Source organism: Podarcis vaucheri, assembly GCF_965113315.1.
Source record: "Podarcis vaucheri genome assembly, chromosome: 6".
NCBI classification, from domain to species: Eukaryota; Metazoa; Chordata; class Lepidosauria; order Squamata; family Lacertidae; genus Podarcis; species Podarcis vaucheri.
Genome location: NC_138764.1, coordinates 66,554,663 through 66,570,144, shown reverse-complemented (window position 1 = coordinate 66,570,144; position 15,482 = coordinate 66,554,663). Strand labels below are relative to the sequence as shown.

Below are 15,482 nucleotides of genomic sequence, written 5' to 3'. Positions count from 1 at the left end.
TGCATGCATGTACAAAGTAATAAAAAGTGCAGTGACACCGTAAAGACTAAGGGCTACTTCATATATATTCAATTTCAGAAACTCTATACACACAGATGGGACATTGGTGCCTTTATCTATACACACCTATAACCAGCGGATGCCATTATTCCTCCCCTTTCCTGATTGTGCCCAGAAATCACCTAATCTTTTGTCGCTGCAATGGCACACAGGTACAATGACTCATTTCTCTTCCAAGGTGTTATATTGACATTAAGTGGTGTGGCCTTTTTGCTGTATATTTTTCTTCAACTTTATCACAGGGGCTGGGCTGGGCTGGGCATGTGGGTATAAGTACAAACCCTTTGTTCAGTTGTTACAAGTCAAGGAAAGCATAAGACCTGTACTGCCAGGATGAAGCCGTTGATCCTTTTCATGTTTTGCATTTGGCTGGCCAGTGGATTTCACAGGTAAGCACATTTCCTTGGCTTTATTTTTTCTTCTTTCAAGCAGTAGACGTTGCCCAGTCACAAGACTTAGCTGTGAGGCTCAATCCTGCAAACTGCAGGACACTTAAAACTAGCGCCCCAAATTTGTTACAGCACACAGACTTCCAACATTGGCACACAAGTGCACCAAGAATGTGTGGTGAATGATGCTCCAAAGCAAAGGCGTGTGGGGATCAAATCTCACACTGTGTGGAGCATTGCTAATGGGATCCACAGAGTGCATAACAATACATGGCAAATAATGACCAACTGCAGAAAATGTATTTGCCACTTCATCTAGGTTGGCTTTCTATTGATGTCAGGCAATAGCTATCTCATGGTAACAACAACAAAGCCAGAGGTGAACTCATAAGAAATACGCCATGGACAGAGTTCTAAAGATATGAGCAATAAAAACCATAGAGTTGGTGGCAACTACTGTATAGTTGTTCCTCAGAAGAATGCTTTTCTTAGTTTTTACAGTGCAGCATTACTTACCGTATTTTTCGCTCTCTTCCACTTCCCATCAGAGTTCCCCTGAAAAGACATAAATCTTTGAGGAAGACTTTGAGGGAACGTGGGCAGCTGTCTCAGTTCTGGAAGGCCCACAAATTGGATATGATCCAGTACACCCAGGACTGCTCGGCTATTCAGGAAGCCAACGAGCCACTCCTCAACTATTTTGATGTAAGTTAAGAGCTGGAGCGGAACCATGAGAAGCAGCAATATGGCAGCGACAAAGGAGACAGATGTTGCATTGTTGTTGTTGTGCGTGGTTTTTGCATGAAGGGCCTTTAGAGAAGCTCCCTGTCTCCCCCCTTCAACCGAATCTATACAAATTCAGAAATTAGATAATATATGGCACCTTGCCATATATCTGCTCTGCAAGCTGTTGGCTTATTCCTTTTCTTTTTGATGGGTCTCTTTGAAAAGCAGCTCTGGTCTTAGACAAAAGGTTCCATTCAGTATATGCATATATGTAATGAATCCAATTATTTCTACATTTTACTTCCCTTATGTGGGGAAGAACATAATTATAATTATATGTGCTCCCCACTTCCTCCAAGTAACGAGAAGTTCCAAGGGCAGCACTTAACCCAGCTTTGGTTTCCTTTGGAGGAGAGCTCACTGGAGACTTAAGGCATTTACAAATTTACAAGTTCAGCACGGGTGGAAGCAGGCAGCAAAGCACACCTACAAGCAGGAAATCCACTGCTGCATATCAGATCACAACCCCCACCAGGATACCAACTAATTCTCTGCCTCTCTTTCAGTCCCACCAAACTGGTGTTTATCTCGCCGCTCCTCTAGTATATTCTGCAACATGTCCCTGGTGCAATAATAGTGCATTAGTGATGGATTTATACTGGATTGTCTATACATTGTTTTGCTTTGTTAGCGGTTCTGTGATGCTTCCCCAATGTTTTTGCATTATTGCTATCTGAAGGGGCATCGTGGGGAAAGAATCACATTCTTTCCACCAATAAGATGTTCTAGTTAGAAAGTTGGGACGGTATATCACATTAGCTGTGTACTTCTAGGTCAAGATACAGAGCTAAAGTTCAGGTCTCTTTTTCGAAGTCCCTAATTCCACATGTTTGTACAAAGGGGCATATTGCAAACGCTGAATGGGCAAAGGTTGGGAAAGGTCTCTGCTTTTCTGTGGCTGTGCTGAGTATTTCTCTATCACAATACCTGGAAAAGAAATGTTGTTTTTTCCCTTTCTGCTAGGTAGAATATTTTGGACGGATCTCCATCGGGAATCCTCCTCAGAATTTCACTGTGCTCTTTGACACAGGTTCCTCCAACCTCTGGGTGCCATCCGTTTACTGTGTCAGCAAAGCTTGCGGTATGGATGGGGGTGGGAGGAGAGGAATGGGCTGTGGGTGGACTTTGGTTGTGTTTAAAGAGTAAATTCACTATAAGCTGCAAAAAAAGTGATATGTGAGGGTCAACTCCCTGAGGCAAAGGCAGTGGTCAGGTTCCTTGGTTACAAAGCGCTTTGTATCCTGATGTACGAATCACATCTTGATTTTACATATCATGGAAACCCATGAAGAACCCGCTTTAAACTGTGCTCTGTGCAAACTGTTACCATGCAGTTCAGAGGTGGTGAACCTCAGGCCTTCCAGAGCTCTCTTATCTTGCCCTCAGGAGACACCCCTGCTCCACAGGGCAGGCTTTGCCCAGCCAGAACTTGTTTCTGAATTGTGATAAGGCCTCTTGCTTGCCTGGATGGAGGGATGTGTGTGTAAACCTCTGCTTTGCATGGAGCTGACTGTACAGAGATAAGACTCCCTTGTTTCTCCACCTGCTTCTTCACCTCTGCCCACCTGCCACTGGCATATGGCCCCTGAAAGATTGCTCATGAGGAAATGTGGCTCTCAGGGCAAGTTGTGTTTAATGAAAAGCTTTAATAAAACCTTATTTTAAAAACACACACACTTAGGCCCTTCATCATAGGATCAGGCAATTCCCCCTACACCTCCCACTGAACTTTCCATATGGCTGTTTGTGGTAGCTTGATACTTGGATATAGATCACATCACATCATGGCTTCTGTGTGATACAAATTAAAGTGGGCTCCATCTGGTGGCTGCAGTATTTAAACTGTACTTTATCCCATCTGTAAAATGGGAGTCAAATTATCTTACTCCCCTGCTGATTGTGTTGCAAGCTACACTTTTGTGATTGGAAAGTGTTTGCTATAAAGTGAATATGAGCACAGGAAGAATCTTTTGTAAAGAAGGGGGGGAGGGCCAGTCCGGAGGGGGAATGATTAGCCATGGAAATCTTTGTGTTAAGTCTTACTTCTTCTTGCTTGTCAGGGTGTGATCATGATTTCACCACAGGGAGGCGCATTTACTATGATAAATGATGAAAATAAGAATACATTCATACAGATTCCCTGAGGAATGGTGATAGGAAAAAGCAGCTTGGAGTGATTTTTCTAAGTACAAAATTATTGTGTAAAAAAGTGAGGCACTGGAAGAATTGTCTAGTAGTGAATGCAAAATAATTGACTGTAGTCTTCTGCATGTTTACTCAAGAGTAAGTCTTGCTGTGTTCAGTGAGACCAAGGTTGTTTCCGTACAGCAATTTTGGGGGGAAATGGTGCTGCATAAAAGTATCTACATGATTTCATCCACATCAGAATTGCATCTCATATCCCCCCCTCAATCTAATATGGACAGAGTTTTTTTGGGGGGTGCTACTTGTTGGATTTTCCCAGACATACCTGGAATACTGTCAGAAGCCGTGTCTGGGTGGAAATCAGCAAAATATCTGGGATGTATTGCAACGCATATCGGCAGTGCCCCACCCCAAAAGTCAACAAAATATGTGGCTGCCTTTGGATTTGGACTGTGTCATGTGGCTACTGTGCAAAACCGCTAAGCAAGGGAATGCAAAACCCAACCTCAAAAGGTCCATTAAGGCACAAAATTGGGTACAATAAATATTAATTTCTGACAAAACTGGAAAACTTAGGCTAGTGAAAAAATGTTTTTAGGAAACTCATCAATCATATCCATAGAATTCTTGTGCATATATGGTATGCCTGAATATGTATAGGGTAATGCAGAATATGGTGTTTTACATTTACCCAAATGGCAATAATAGAGGATGCCAAATTCAAGCAAACTCAGTTTTAACAAAGCAATAAAGCAACCCACAATAATTAATACAATATCTATGGGCACTAACAATGCATATTTCTAGGGCATTCTTCAGGTTTCTGGTTATCAAATGTCACCAATCCACACTGATTAATACAGGTCCCAGTAACTCAGGTGTTACTCTAAGATGTGATTACTGACTGTGTATTGTCATCCTGAAAAGGCAGTAACAAATATCACCTGATTCACCTCAAAACATATACAGTACTTTTCGTTGGAATCTATCTGCATCATTGCACTAGATTCTTGCTTGAAAGAAAGACCGATTGAACACAATGGCACTTCTGAGGGTAAGCATGTGCTGGGCTGGGCAATGAGGGTTCATGCCGCTATAGTTCCATATTGTTCCTCATATGCCTGTTATGGAGTGCCATATTTTACTCCTGCAGTGTTCTCACAATTTTTTCCCTCTTAAAAAACCCCCACAGCTACACACTCCAGGTATCAGCCATCACAATCCAGCACCTACAGCGAAGTGGGGACTGCTTTTTCCATTCAATATGGCACAGGTAGCTTGACGGGAATAATTGGAATGGATCAAGTGACTGTGAGTAGAAGACCCACTTCTTTCTTTTATGCTTCTCAAAGCCTTCTTATCATATCCTGTTCTCCTTTGAGATGATGAAGTGTTACCTGGACAAGACAGGGCCACACATGAACACCTTTTAGGGGCAGAGGGCATCCTTGTTTTTCTCTGGGTTTCAAGTCCAGAACTCTTCCTAGCTCCAAAGGACCTGATCTTAGAAGATGCTCAGCACTCCTAGTTCATATAAATCAGGATGTTCAAAGAAAATGACTACAATGTCTTGGGCTGTAAGAGATTCTCCTCTAATATTTACTGCACCTTGAATATATGAAACTACCTCACATTGATTGAGACTATTAGTCTTTACATCCCAGTATGGTATACTTTAAACTGGCACCGGCCCAGAGTGGCTGGGGCAACACAGTCAGATAGGCAGGGTACAATTATTATTATTATTATTATTATTATTATTATTAGTCCAAGGCCTTGGTTGAGTCAGTGTAGTCAGGCATCAACTCCAGTCTTTTCTCATGTTTCCTTGTTATATCTTTCATTGTACATAATTTCTGAATTTTAAGTTTTGCTTTAAACTTTTTTTTACTATTGTGTTTTGATATTAACATTGTGTTTTAATTGTTGTAACAAGCCCTAAAACGTTAAGATGGATGACAGGTAATAAATTTTAATAATAATAATCATATCCCAAATGTTTCCTTCTCTCTGAACTTTACTTTCTGGGTTTCACCATAACTGGTTTCTTACGTGACCATAGGATGAGAAATAATGTGTAGGACTTCTGCCCTCCAGGTTGAAGGAATCACTGTAGCCAATCAGCAGTTTGCAGAGAGTGTCAATGAGCCTGGCAACACCTTTCTGGATTCAGAATTTGATGGGATCCTTGGTCTGGCCTACCCATCCCTGGCGGTGGATGGAGTCACCCCCGTCTTTGATAATATGATGGCTCAAAACTTGGTGAACTTGCCAATATTCTCTGTTTACCTGAACAGGTATGAGAACATGACCAACAATACCAGTCACTGGCTTGTCTTTCAAGGCCAGCATCTGCATTAAATAAAATAAATGAAAACTGAGACCAAAAGGCAAGCAGATGGTGACTATATAAACATGCAGAGATTTAAAAGACGCAGGGAATTCATGTGAAATATCAGTGGAGTAAAGTGGAATTACACTGATGGAAAGGCCCACATCAAAAGAAATCCCAATTTTTTTCCAGGAACCCAGATTCTTCTATAGGAGGGGAACTGATCTTTGGTGGCTTTGATCCTTCCCATTTTAGTGGAAGCCTCAACTGGATTCCAGTCACTAAACAGGGATACTGGCAGATTCAACTGGATAAGTAAGTGCCTTTTATTTCTTGGTGTTGGAATTCTCTGAAATGACAGCACAGAAAAAGATGGGAAAGTTTGTAGAGAGAATGCTGTAATGAAAATCAGTAATATGCTTTCCTGACATCAACGAAAGCCAAAATCCAGGGAAGTGAGGGCAGTATCCAACTAGCATGCTCTGTCATCACACAAGGGTATCTGCTTGCGCAATGTAAATTCCCCACTTCTCTCCCCATGGGTGCCTTGTGCCCTTCCCAAATCTGCTCTGGAGGGTTGGGAGAAACCCCAGAACAGTTAGGTGGAGGGGGGAAATTCTGTTGTACAAGCAGATATCCTTGCACTGATGGAAAGTGTTATTAGACAATTGCCTTGGGTCCAGGCTACCTTCCCCAGTTATGTAAAGGAGGCAGCTGCTGCCTGTAGTTTTGAAGTTTAGCAGATCCGGCCCAATCACCTTCTAAATCTGGCCTGCGGATGGTCCAGGAATCAGCGCGTTTTTACATGAGTATAATGTGTCCTTTTATTTAAAATGCATTTCAGGGTTATTTGTGGGGCATAGGAATTCGTTCTCCCCCCCCCTTCAAAATATAGTCCGCCCCCCCCCCCAAGGTCTGAGGGACAGTGGTCCAGCCCCCTGCTGAAAAAGGCTGACTACCCCTGATCCACACCCTTTATTCAGGGCTGATTTCATTGTCCTTCTTTTCAGTATCCAGGTGGGTGGAACAATTGAATTTTGTGCAGAAGGATGCCAAGCTATAGTGGACACAGGGACTTCTCTCATCACAGGTCCTTCTGAAGATATAAAGCGAATGCAGACATTAATTGGAGCAGTACCTATGGATGGGGAGGTAAGTTCTGATTTGGAAAAGAAACCCACCACAGCATCTCAGATGGAGTAGCACACATCTAGGGCAAGCTTTATACTTTTCTCTTTGCACTTCTGTTTTACTTTTTGCTGCTTTTAGGGCTTCCTGGTTCTCCTTTGCTTTCCCTCCTTCATCGTTAGGGATTGGGGGGGGGGATTTGTCCCAGTTCACATTTAAAGGTGAATTGACCTGATTTTCTCCTTCCAAAAGAGCACGAATCCAGAAACACATAGGCATCCTTTTTTGAATTTGCACTTCTCTGAATTTTGCAATGCAGTTTTGCAGCCATGTACAGTGGAACCTTGTGTTATGTACCGTCCCCCTTGAGAATGCTGCGGGTTACGAACTCTGCTAACCCAGACGTAGATGCTCCCAGTTGCGACCTTTGCCCCAGGATGCGAGCGGAAGTCACACACTGGCAACACTGCAGTAGCAGGAGGCTCCATTACTGAAAGAGCGCCTCATATTACAAGCTGTTTCAGGTTACAAATGGACCTCTGGAACGGATTAAGTTCGTAACCGGAGGTACCATTGTAATGTGTATGGAAATGCACATACTAGTATAAAATGTGCATATAAATGCATCTATTAGTGAAAATAACATGCAAAGATGCATGATATTGGGGAAAACTGCTTTGCAAAACTATATATCTTAAACAAATTACACAGAAAAATGTGTATGTTGGGGGAAATCCTCACTAAAATCTTGATGGCTTTTCATGAGGGCTAATTAATTTGTTGTTGTTTGTTTGCAAACTGAGAGAAACTGAAATTGACTGATTTGCCAATCCGTATTAATACCTATCTAGGTTTGGGGTGTTTTTTGTTGTTGTTTACTTTGTACTGCATTTGACATGCCACTTTAAGTACTCATAAGTGTCTGATAAATACAGTTTCCAAGTGAGGGTCTTTTTTTGGAGGAAGGAGATGGTTTTTGCGGGTGAGTTCTCTGAAATGACAGCCCAGATGAATTTAGGAAGTTCTTTGGGAGAAAGCTGTCATGAAAATCTGTCAGATACTTGAAATTGAAAATGGCCAAAACCCAGGGAATCATGCAGCTAGGTCTAATATTTCACAGCTGAAAATAGGGATATGCTTGTAACCCCCTAATTCTCATATTGAGGATCACTTCATGAGCCTCATTCCTCCACTGCCACATGCTGCTGAAATACAGATGGGGAGAAAGGGGGATGTGTAACCTTTTCACTGACAGCTGTTTTTTCTGCTATAACTTGTTACTTCCAAGCTTTTTCCCCCCTTATGCAGTTTGAAATGCATATTTCTGAGGCAATGCCTTTACATGCACATAACTTTAAATGACCCAGTGCACGAAAGAATGCATCCAATTGTTTCTTCTCGTGTATGTAGACTTCTCTTCCCAAAATTGCATAGGTGGGTCTTTCGTTGGTTGGTTTTACTTCAAAAATCTATATTTGGACCATTGCAAGCATCTCTGTCGTTTTGCAGTATGCCATGGAATGCAGCAACCTGAATGTAATGCCTACCGTTACTTTCACAATCAATGGGATCCCTTACACTCTTTCCCCAGAGGCCTACACCCTCCAGGTAAGTCCTCTCTCTCTTGGGTACTCTTCTGCAAGACAAGAATGCCTGACGTTTGTGAAGAAGTATGGGCTAGTTTTGTGAGATCTTTCTTTAGCTCCACATTGAGGAAAGAGTCACGAGAACAGTTCTTCTTTTGGAATAATAGTTTCCTCGTTAAGAAACTTTTCCATGAACTCAGATTCAGAAAAGTCTGTACAGGGATCATGCATCAAAGAGGTCAAAACAAAACAGAACTGTGGCAGAACTCCTAGGGCTGCATAGCTTGGATTGTGTAATGACAATTGGTTACCTATTAACCCTCTTTAATTGAACTCTACAATCAAAACAGTTTAAGAAGGGACGAAAGGGCCACAGCTTCCATGTACACTTGTTGCTTATATGTCAAGGGGGAATTTTAATCTGTACAAGTAAATGATGATACACAATAATTCACAAGGTGTGGGCATGTGCACACATAATTAAGAGTGCATGTTGTGGCAAGACGCCCTTGCCACTGAAAGGATGCATAAGGAAGATTGAGTTTGGAAGGCAAGCCTAGCTCCCTTTGGATCCTTTTAACAGTGATAGGGAAACCCACTTCCTAGTGAAAGGATACTGAAGGAGAGAAAGCTCCAGGCAACTTACTTTCCTTTATCCTGTCTAACTCCCACCCATGAGCATGAGGACCTTGTGGGTTGTGTTGCAGATAGGAACCAGAAACTACCAGCAGAGTTTCAAACTGGCCATCAGGATTTGTCCTTGCCATGTGGTGCTCTGAGTGCTTCCACTTTATTTGCCTTTTGAAAATATAAAATGGTAAATACAGCCTGTAGCAAAGCATTTTCAGTTCAATGGATGAAACTCCTATTCTGTTTACAGAATGTTGGCATCCTGGATTGGGAATGATTTGCTCCCTGATAAATTAATATTGTTTGCTCTCACATCTATAATTGTTTCTTTCCCCATTAGGAGAATAGCGATGGGATGGCACTCTGCAGCAGCGGATTCCAGGGCTTAGACATGCAACCCCCAGCTGGACCGCTCTGGATTCTGGGGGATGTTTTCATTGGTCAATACTACTCTGTCTTTGACCGTGGAAATAACAGAGTGGGGTTGGCTCCTGCTGTCCTGTAAGGCACTTGGGAAGTATGGGAGTCAAAGAGCCAGGCTCTATTACGGTACTTGAAGGTTTTCTTTTCTATTTTTGAACAAACACTTTAATCAATACTAGATTCAGATTCTAGTGTCACAACCACTGATTGACATGTTACATGAGATTCCCGTCCCTTTCCTTCTCATGCCCTTAATTACTTAAATTGGCATGCCCATTTGCTTTGCTGTTTTTCTTCGGATTTGTTACTGTAAAAGAAAATGTGGAAGTAGGTAGTTAATTTTTAACTGGCAGCATTGTCTTCATTACATTGTAAGTTCTTGAACTGTTCATATCACTTTTTTCAATATTTCAAAAGGCACCTTATATTAAAGTTTTCACAATATGCAACTGTTTTTAAATTTATTCAGATAAACAAAAGACAGGGGATTAATTAACAATTCTTTAATCAACAGAGTCTCCTTATAAAGTGCTTTCTGTGTTCCTGAAATAATACTTGGTTCCTGCAATGCTGATGTTATCTAGGTGTTTTCTGGAAACGAAGAATAATACAGGGCTAGATGAAGTATCACAATTCAACACCTAATTTTAATGGGTTGCATTCACTGTAGCGCTAAGGAGAACATTCCATAAGTTCAAAGATTTCTCCTTGGGCAGTGGAATGTTCTCCCCCTCTTCTCCCTCTAAATCTGCACCCTCTAAAATTATTTTGGGAATTCCCCCAATCCCCCAAAGCAGATTTGGGGGTGGTGTGTTCTGGGCTGAAGGGGAAGGAGATGGAGCAAAGTCCTGCTGTGCTAGCACTAATATTTGTACTACTGGAAAAAATGTAGTTGAATACCAACAGATGGTTTTAATTTTGCTACATGGAAAGGAACAACTGGTTAACATCGGTGTTGCTAACTTGGACTTTTGAGAAATACTTTGGGCTTCTATAAACATTTTACTTACTTATTTATTTATTTACTTACTTACATACATACATTGATATCCTGCCTATCTTCTTTCATGGGACCCAAGGTGCCATTCATGTGGTTCACGGGCAGTCACCCATTCAGACACAGACCATCTCCTTATTTGGAAGTAACATGTCAGGCCCAGACCAGTTACTGGTGTTGCTGCTTCAGATTCTGATATGATTATAATGACTTTAATGATTTGGTTACAATACTGTGTTTTTATCATTATTGAATTTGGTATGGGGCACCATATTTGCTCTGCAGGTAATGAACTTAACAAATAACTGAATAAAATTGCCAAGAAGAATTTTGTAGCAGTTTTATTGTAATTTAACTTGCGTCTTAGCACATTTTTTAAACATCTGATGACAGCAAGGTATGTTGACCTAAATATAAAATAATTGCTTGCTTGATTATTTACTTCATAACATTTCTACACCACTTGATCTTAAATTAAACTTCCAAGTGGTTTACAAAAAAATATGTTTAAAAATGCTAATGTTCTTCAAGGGGTTAACTAGCACCCAGGATTGAAGAATGCTATTTCTCACATTATCCTATCATTTCAAAGGCAGAAGAAAGATAAGATGGGAATTTACTGTTATATTGCAGGACGATATGCAGGAAAGATGTAAGAGTTTTGACTCCTAATTGCTTAACAATAGGAACAACAAATGGGCTTTAAAAACAAAAATTTGGCACTTAAAATGAAGAAAGCTTGTGAATGAGGACTTCTAGCTCTGTTCTAAATGCTGATCTACTATTTTGCATGACTGTAGCAGTTGGACTTTGAGGGCATTGATAGATATATTTACTAGTGTGCGCATCCCTGATTTATACCACAACTCCTAAGAGTTTGGTCTGATGCTAAAGTCAAGGATTACTCTTGTGTTAAGAAAGTGTACATGACACAAAAGCAGGACACATCTTGGGAATATCATAGAAGGCAGCAGATAAGGAACTAAGGCCGGATAGATATGAAGCTGAATGTGTAGCCTGCACTTATGCCTTTGATTTCTATTTAACTACAGGCATTTCCTTTCCTTTGTAACTGGGACCAGAGGAAAGGCAGGCTTATTGTTCCCCTGATAACCCTATCAGGTTGAAAATCCACCTCACTGACTCCCATGACAATGAGATAAAGAGAAAGCTTCTGTTTGTGACATGACAGGCTTGGAACTCCAGTCCTTATTTAAAGAGATTTTGGGTGACATTTGACTTAATTTTATTCAAAGTAGACCTATTGAAATTAACATGATTAAGTTAGGTCCATTAGTTTCAAGGTCTGCTATGAGTAAAACTTAACTGACTGCTACCCTTTTATTGTTGCACATCATTATGAGGCTATATTTAATTTTCCCAAAGGATTCCTTTTCCAGAAATGGATCAACATAAGGCTCAGATCTCAATACTTTCAAGGACCACATGCCCAGGCTTCAACTGAAATACTATCAGTATAGCACTTCCACCCGATGCCTCACCCCCATCGGTGTACTGAGTTTGTACCAAACTTGTCTTGCCAGGCACCATACTCATCTTCTCTTTGTTATCTTCACCAAATGTTTTGTGCAGATACCTGCTCACACATGGTCTACCCCTTTAAAGACTGCAGTTCAGTTTCTGGGAGTACTTGAAAAATAATCCTTAAGCAAACTGAACTGCAACCTTCTGTGAGTTCTGCTCCAATGGACAGGTACACTGTGTGCTCACATGAGCAGTTAAATACACAAGAGAGGAGCAGCTGGGGCCCTTCTATGCTACATAGAATTTTGGAGTGCACCTCTCCAGTAAAGGCAGTGCCAGCATTTGAGAGAGCAAAGCGTCTTTGGCTCAGCCATGCTCCTGGGAGTGGGAGCAGGTCATCTGTCCATAACAACATATGGGAGGAAGAGAAGTTATTACAGAGGTAGCCCCACACAGAGTACATTGCAGTAGTCCAAGCAGGAGATAACCAGGGCATGTACCACTCTAGTGAGACAGTCTGCAGGCCCGTAGGGTCTCAGCCTGCGTACCAGATGGAGCTGGTAGACAGCTGCCCTGGACACAGAATTAAACTGTACCTCTATGGACAGCTGTGAGTCCAAAATGACTCCCAGGCTGCGCACCTGGTCCTTTAGTGGCACAGTTACACCATTTGGGAACAGGGAGTCCCCCACAGCTGCCCGTCCTCTGTCCCCCAGAAACAATAACTTCTATCTTGTCAGGATTCGACCTCAATCCATTAGCCGCCACCCATCCTTCCACTGCCTCTAGACACACAGGACATTCACTGCCTTCACTGAGAAGTGAAGCTGCATGTTACTGGGAAACAGAAGTGAGTTTATTGCAAATCACTTCTGGTTCTGTCCTTAAGAAAATCAGAAGCTCAAAGAGGAAGTGAGATTGAAGGATTTCATGACTCTTCAGTAATCCTCACGTCAAAACATATTACTGTGATTCACAGCTGCAATCTGCCTCTTCTGCAACCTATAGCCGAACATGTGATTTCATAGTCAAAGAGCCAATTCAGAAGTTTTTTAAAAAACACACACATAGATTACAATGGTGAAGAGGTGATGGGTTTTGTTTCAGTTTTTTCTTTGTTTCGGCACTTTATTTCAAAAACTCTCTACAGGGAACTTGGGTGCTAGGCCAGATTCCAGCTGTCTGATACACTAGGAAGTTTAACAAGCAATGTTCCCCACCTACATTCTGAAGTGGTACAGTCAAGGAAGGTCTGTAACATGTTTCTTCTGCATGTTTTGTATCAGATCATAACCCATATACATAATACCACTGATATCTCCTTCAGCATAATACTTTTCAAAGGAAGAAATCTACATGTTTACTTGCCTGCAAGTTATCAATGCAGATGCAGTATATATATAATTATTTTTATACTGATCTCCCCTTTAAAAAATAACTAAAATGCAACAGATCTAGAAATGGGGTGAGCTGAACGTAAGACTGGAAAACTGAGAAAAACTGAAAGTGACTGATTTGTTCACCGTGTTTCTGAAATGTTGGAGAGCTGCTGCCAATCAGTGTAAACCAGTCTTTCCTAACCTGCTCCAGATGTTGTCACACTACAGCTCCCATCATCCCTGGCTATTGGCCATGCTGACATTGTCTGAGGGGAGCTGGAGTCCAGGGTAGGGAAAGCTGATGCAGACAATAATGATCCGGCCATGCCAATTATCTGACTCAAGATAAGGGAGTTTCCTGTTCCCACGTGTTCAAATAGCAAATGAAATTTAGTTGTAATTCCTGCATTGGACTCTAACTCCCATCAGCCCTAGCCAACAGGGTGAATGGTCAGGGAGGATGGGAGCTTTAGTCCACAACACCTGGAGAGCCATAGGAAATCAGTTCCTGATCAACATCCAGTATACTACTTTCCTCTTTTAACATCCTATATTGAGTTCATCATCAATAAAATGGAAACCAAACCTCAGCCTTGTCTCAGGTATTTTAAGGACAAATACAATCCAAATTAGGTTCCCAGAAGCAGTATCATTAAAAAGCCAGATGAGCTTATAGATAGAAATATTTGTTTTAGAAGTCTTGCGAATTTTAGGCCAATCTTATGATTTTGCAGTTCTGACTCATAAATTGCTTTGCTCATTTTTACTGCTGGGGTTTCTTGGTATGAGAGTCACATGCCAGCACTATGCTTACTTTACTCTTTATTTCCCCACAAGCTGAAAGTCAATAAACAAGCAAATCTACTTTGCTGTGTCTCCCAAAGATTGTGTCATTGTAATTCATAATCAGGAAAACTTCTGCAGGCCCGTGGTGATTGAGCAAGACAGCTATAAAAGCAAATGTAATCAGGAAGTTGAAGGATTCAACAAGAGGCAAATTTATTGACAGCTGTGTTTTCTTCCTACAATTTTATAGCAACGCTTCAGGTATTCATCACCCAATCCTCAGAGGTCATGTGTTCAATGTTTCTGTCCTTGAATCAATTTCCAGGTAAAGGAAGCTGGCTAACACCCCAGAGGACAGGATCACACTTCAAAACGACCTTGATAGATTAGAGAACTGGGCAAAAACAAACAAGATGAATTTTAACAGGGAGAAATGTAAAGTATTGCACTTGGGCAAAAAAAATGAGAGGCACAAATACAAGATGGGGGACACCTGGCTTGAGAGCAGTACATGTGAAAAGGATCTAGGAGTCTTGGTTGACCACAAACTTGACATGAGCCAACAGTGTGACGCGGCAGCTAAAAAAGCCAATGCAATTCTGGGCTGCATCAATAGGAGTATAGCATCTAGATCAAGGGAAGTAATAGTGCCACTGTATTCTGCTCTGGTCAGACCTCACCTGGAGTACTGTGTCCAGTTCTGGGCACCACAGTTCAAGAAGGACACTGACAAACTGGAACGTGTCCAGAGGAGGGCAACCAAAATGGTCAAAGGCCTAGAAACGATGCCTTATGAGGAACGGCTAAGGGAGCTGGGCATGTTTAGCCTGGAGAAGAGGAGGTTAAGGGGTGATATGATAGCCATGTTCAAATATATAAAAGGATGTCATATAGAGGAGGGAGAAAGGTTGTTTTCTGCTGCTCCAGAGAAGCAGACACGGAGCAATGGATCCAAACTACAAGAAAGAAGATTCCACCTAAACATTAGGAAGAACTTCCTGACAGTAAGAGCTGTTCGACAGTGGAATTTGCTGCCAAGGAGTGTGGTGGAGTCTCCTACTTTGGAGGTCATTAAGCAGAGGCTTGACAACCATATGTCAGGAGTGCTCTGATGGTGTTTCCTGCTTGGCAGGGGGTTGGACTCGATGGCCCTTGTGGTCTCTTCCAACTCTATGATTCTATGATTCTATGATTCTAAAATATGTACGTAAATAAAAGACAGTTTTCCAAAGGTTCACAACTATGAGAGAGGTGTCTTGGAACATGGTAGGAACTTCTCAGGTGTAAAGGAATCTGCTTACGTTTCTGTTAGTAATCAAGTGCCTCAGGCATGAAGCCAGTCCTTTCTTCAGTAAG

General features: G+C 41.6%; 1 protein-coding gene across 1 annotated transcript; it reads left to right on the top strand.

Annotated features, from left to right (window-relative positions):
- Positions 1 to 367: 367 nt before the first annotated feature.
- Positions 368 to 10,804, top strand: CTSE (cathepsin E). The gene is made up of 9 exons (XM_082227520.1): positions 368 to 449; positions 998 to 1,154; positions 2,199 to 2,316; positions 4,573 to 4,691; positions 5,478 to 5,677; positions 5,905 to 6,027; positions 6,723 to 6,864; positions 8,350 to 8,448; positions 9,397 to 10,804. The coding sequence occupies exons 1-9, from the start codon at positions 394 to 396 to the stop codon at positions 9,559 to 9,561; spliced, it is 1,179 nt and encodes a 392-aa protein (XP_082083646.1). The 5' UTR covers positions 368 to 393; the 3' UTR covers positions 9,562 to 10,804.
- Positions 10,805 to 15,482: the final 4,678 nt, after the last annotated feature.

Bases quoted from the DNA above. Each gene is read 5' to 3' on its own strand.
- CTSE (XM_082227520.1), top strand. From the start codon at position 394: ATGAAGCCGTTGATCCTTTTCATGTTTTGCATTTGGCTGGCCAGTGGA. The intron at 6,028-6,722 runs GTAAGTGCCTTT...CCTTCTTTTCAG, and splicing joins TGGCAGATTCAACTGGATAA to TATCCAGGTGGGTGGAACAA. The intron at 8,449-9,396 runs GTAAGTCCTCTC...TTTCCCCATTAG, and splicing joins CAGAGGCCTACACCCTCCAG to GAGAATAGCGATGGGATGGC.